This window comes from Microtus ochrogaster, unplaced genomic scaffold, assembly GCF_000317375.1.
Source record: "Microtus ochrogaster isolate Prairie Vole_2 unplaced genomic scaffold, MicOch1.0 UNK87, whole genome shotgun sequence".
NCBI classification, from domain to species: domain Eukaryota; kingdom Metazoa; phylum Chordata; class Mammalia; order Rodentia; family Cricetidae; genus Microtus; species Microtus ochrogaster.
The window spans coordinates 1,445,309-1,449,859 of NW_004949185.1; the positions used below are offsets into that span (position 1 = coordinate 1,445,309).

Below are 4,551 nucleotides of genomic sequence, written 5' to 3' on the forward strand. Positions count from 1 at the left end.
TTCATCTTGTACTTGTGGTCTGGCTCCAGGCCGGGGATGGTGACCTGGTCCTCGTGCCCTGGCACCCGCACCACCTTGGGCTGCCCATCCCCGTTTCTGTACTGGATCAGGAAGTGGTCAAACTGTCCTTCGGGGACTGTCCAGGAGAGGCTCAGGGAGTCAGGAGTGGCGTCTGTCACAGTCAGCTCTCCTAGAAGCGGTTTCTTGAGGGGCTCTGGGGCCTCTGTGCTGGGCTCTGGGGGGCTGGGGGGCTGACCCACAATGTGTGGTGGGGCTGAGGAAAGAGAGCAGGCACTTAACAGTGACAGCCAGTCAGCGGGGCACCAAAGCACAAGTGCTCCTCTCCTGAAGTCTTAGGACCCCTGCGGCCTTGGTATCCAACACCCAGTCCCTAAAGCGACCTTCTGAAGCTGCCTGCTCCCTCCCTACACCAGACCCCACCATTTCTAAGGAATGCTTTGCTGAGGTAAGGTCACTGCCTAGAATTCAGGGAAGGTGGCATCGGGTAGGCGGGCCTGGGGAGAGTCCTGCTCCTCCCTGGGCCCCACCCAGGGTCCCCACTACTGTTCCCTGAAGTGGATTTCTGAGACCCTGGGGTTCTTTGAAGAACAGGGGCAGGACGGGGAGGGAGCAGACAAGAGGCAAACAGTGGCTATGGTGTTATGTGGGGAGGTCAGGAGCAAAAGGGGGTGCTGGGGAGGCAGCGGTGGCTCGGCTTCCGCAAAACTGGCGCACAGGTGTTCTGAGGCAGAGTCGGCTGTACTTTAGGTAAGGTCTTACTGTGCAGCCCAGCCTGACTTGGGATTCAGCAAATCTCCTGCCTCAGCCTTCAAGGCACTGTGTTAAGGGTGTGTCTTACCATGCTTCGGATATTAACAGTGCCAAGGGGTATCATCATAAAGACCCCCGCTTGGCAGAACAGAAGCCAGAAGCAGCGAGATTAAGTGACTGGCCCAAGACCCTATGGGCACTGACTTATGAAGTCAGTAGTAAGGGACGGGCAGCGGCCTCCAAAGACCATTCTCCCTAGCAGCGTATCACCAGCGGACCGGAGGGGCTGGGGACGTGGAGGAACGGGAGGGACAGATAAGGCTCAGAGCCAGACTAGGAGCTGGGGAGTGGAGGCTAAAGACTCCTTTCCGTGTGGAAAGAGGCTGGAGCAACATGGCCCCCTGGCCCTGCCACCCCTGCACAGAGCAGCCATGGGGTCAGGGTGCCGGAGCCGAAGGCAGGAGCCCAGCAGTGATGGCCAGGGACTGAGTCAGGACTGAAGGCGTCCAGGAGAAGCAGCTGCAAACTCTGGCTGAAGTAGAAGGGCCTGGAGGAGAGGGTCTGGCTGTTCGGAATGGGGAAAGCGAACTCGGGAAGCAGTGTGAGGATCCAGAGCCTGGGAAAGGAGTCCCGGGATGGACGTGGGGACAGAAGAGCAGCTGGGAGGAAGGAGGCAGAGGTCTCAGCAGGAGGACTGCAGAGATGGAAGGTGGAGTGGAGGGGGGGCAGCCCTGTCTGGGGCCTGGGGCCAGCAGTGTGGGTTCTGACTCACCAGTTTTGGCCACCACAGACACGGGCCCCACACGCTGCTTGCCACGAAGCCCGTAGAGGTTCATCTTATACTTCCTGTTGGACTCCAGGCCAGGGACAGTGACCTCATTCTCATCCCCCGTGACGGGCACAGTCTGGGGCTGCCCCTGGGCATCCTTGTATTGGATCACAAAGGAGTCGAAGGGGCCCTGGGCCACCGTCCAGGACAGATGCAGGGAGTCCGGGGTCACGCCAGTCACCGTCAGTTCCCCCAGGAGGGGCTGCTCAGAGGACTCCTCTTTCCTGTCTGGGGCTGTAAGCAAAAAGAATGAGCCATGTACAGAACCCACAGCCTGGGATGGGAGTTGAGATTTGGACCTGGGGTACGCATTCTAAACACCCGACCCTGGGAAGCTGGGCACAGCCAGCGTATGACACAACTCCTGGGCTTAAGGGAGCACCCTGAATGGGATGGAAGGGGCCTAGCTGTGCAGGGAAAGCTGGCTGCCCCTTAGCCTGGGAGCAGGGCCAGAGTGTTGGGATCAGCCATTTTGCTGGGAGGCTCAGCTGCTTCCTGGCTGAGGGAGAGCGGGCAGAGATCAAGAAGAGGACACAAGGCTTAGGTGGCAGCCACTCACCGGTAGTGCCGTCCGCAGTGAGGGGCCCATACCGCTTCTTATTGGCAATCCCAAACAGAGTGAATCTGTACTTGTGATTGGGCTCCAGGGGGGAGATTACCGCTGACCGCTCAGGCCCCTCCACTGGCACCACAAGGGGCCGTCCTTCCTTGTCTCTGTACTGGACCATGAAGGAGTCAAACTGGCCCCCAGGAACAGTCCAAGAGAGGTGCAGGGAATCCGGGGTGGGGTCTGTTACCCACAACTCTCCCAGGCGGGGTGGAGATGCTGGGTTGGGGTCACTCTGAGGCACTGGGAAGGGGGAGTAGAGACAGGAGAGTCATGGGAGGAAGGCGGCCCTGGGCAGGCTGCTCCCTGTGCAACGACGCATGATTGGAGAGGGAGCCAGCGTGGTCTCCCGAGCTGCGAGCTCTGTCGAGGGGCTGGACCGGATTGCAGGAAGGAGCGACACCTTCTAAACAGCCTAATGCACTATACTCCCAGCCAAGGGGAAGAGGCTCCGGCTCCGGAGGCTCGGGGGAACACAGCCAGCCTTTCACATCTGTGTGAAATCTCCCTAGGCAGCCTCCATACTTCCAGCTTAGCTTTTAGTTTCTCCTTCAGGAGAGGACACCCGTGGGTGCACCCACACCTGCCGCGGTCTGCCAAGCCCCTGTCCCTGCCTGTACCCGCTTTCTGAACCAACCTATCTCTTTCTTTGCACTCTGTTGCCAAAGGATTCCAAAAATGTCTGTATCCATCACCTCCAATCCAGCTCTGCCCTCCATCGGGCAGCTCCTGGTGACCTGGCCATTGCTAAATCCTGTGGACCCTGGAGAGCCCTAACTCATTCCTGTGGACCCTGCCTGGCTGCCCCCTCCTCCCAGCATCTGGGGCACTATCCTGGAGCTTCTCCACCTCTGTTCCCCACAGCTACCAGGTCACAGTTGAGGTCCCTGTGATCGCGCTCAGGCAACCCTCTGTACCTCAGTGGTGCCACTTAAGGCTGCTCATAGGACCTATGGTCGTTCAAGAATGCCCTGAGCGCACTGGCTCCAGAGACACACAGAAGGTATTTTTCTGAATGTCCTGCCCTGTATTGTTCCCCCCCTGCTGCCGCCTGGGGGACAGAAGTGGCTGAACGGGGGGGGGGGGGGGACCTGGCCTCCAGGCTCTCCTCTCACACCCAGTCCTCCTGCATCAGCCGTCAGTCACCAGCTGCTGACTGATTCCCTGTCATGCCCCAGGAGCAGACACTGCTGTTTCTAATGTAGCCCATCACTTCACTCTCATCCAGAGGCCTTCCGGGGTCCCTCGGGGCTCCCAAATGAGGTCGAACATCCCCCACAGCCCACAGAACCCCAGGACTAAGTCTTCAGCACCCCACATGTCCTGCGCTCCAGCCAGAAGAATGCTGTGGGTTCTCTGGGAGACCACCCCCTCTGCTGCACCTACCTCCTCACCTCTGCTGCCCCCCCCCCCGGTGCTTTCCCTTCAGGGTGTAACACAGCACAGGGTGCTATGGACCCCACACCATCTCCCTGGACCCTAAAGCTCTGGGGCAAATTACTTCAGCATGACAAAGTGAAGGGCAGGGGTGCCTGCTGTCACTCACAGATCTTGGCTTCAGCCACCAAAGGGCCATGCCTCTTCTTGCCGACTAGCCCATACAGAACAAATCTGTACTTGCGCCCCGGTTCCAAGGATGTAACGGGTGCTGAGCGCTGGGGTCCCTCCACAGGTATCACCTGGGGCCCATCTTTGTCCTTGTACTGGATCACAAAGGACTCGAACTCCCCCTCGGGGACAGTCCAGTGCAGGAGCAGGGAGTCAGAAGTCAGGTCTGTCACCGTCAGCTCACCCAGGCGCGGTAGGACCGATGGTTTCCCAGGCTGCTCCTCAGTCCTGTCTGGCATTTGGGACAAAGACAAAGCAATGCTGGACCAACCGCTCCCCTTCACCCTGTCTCCTGCCCTCTGCTCTGCCTCACCCACCTCATCCTGGATGCCTCTATCCCTGACCCTCCTGAGAAAGATACATTTTCTCTAAGTCCCCTCTTGATGGCTCCACCTCTGTACCCTAAAACCTTAAGGAGAGCTTCGTGTCCCCTATGGCATTACCTGGGAGTTTCTAGCCTCCCCACTAGAAGCTCCACTGGTGCTTCAGAGCAGTCTTCAGGCTCCCCAAACCCCTGAGCTGCTCTCTCCCTTGCTCCCCTCTCTCCTAATTGTCAGCTTATTCCAGAACTGAACCAGGAGACCACTCTAGTCTCACAGGGAGAACCCGGGGGTGGAGACCACTCTAGTCTCACAGGGAGAACCCCGGGGGTGTGAGGGCCAGGCGTCCAGACCTGTCCTTCCCACCCATCTCTGAAGTTGTGACGGCAGTAGAACCCCTGAACACAACACACACA

The 4,551-nt window shown here is 59.0% G+C and overlaps 2 protein-coding genes across 2 annotated transcripts in view; both read right to left on the minus strand.

Moving 5' to 3' along the window:
• The window catches only part of LOC101994656 (RT1 class I histocompatibility antigen, AA alpha chain-like), a 629,094-nt gene that overhangs the window by 470,694 nt on the left and 153,849 nt on the right, over positions 1–4,551 (minus strand). The gene's annotated exons all lie outside the window — the stretch shown is intronic.
• Tnxb (tenascin XB) overlaps positions 1–4,551 on the minus strand; it is a 61,761-nt gene that overhangs the window by 34,467 nt on the left and 22,743 nt on the right. Inside the window, exons 7-10 of the mRNA XM_013355021.2 lie at positions 3,754–4,047; positions 2,160–2,450; positions 1,544–1,834; positions 2–274 (exon numbers count right to left, since the gene is read on the minus strand). Of these exons, the coding sequence (XP_013210475.1) occupies positions 2–274; positions 1,544–1,834; positions 2,160–2,450; positions 3,754–4,047 (1,149 nt within the window). The remainder of the gene's footprint in view (position 1; positions 275–1,543; positions 1,835–2,159; positions 2,451–3,753; positions 4,048–4,551) is intronic.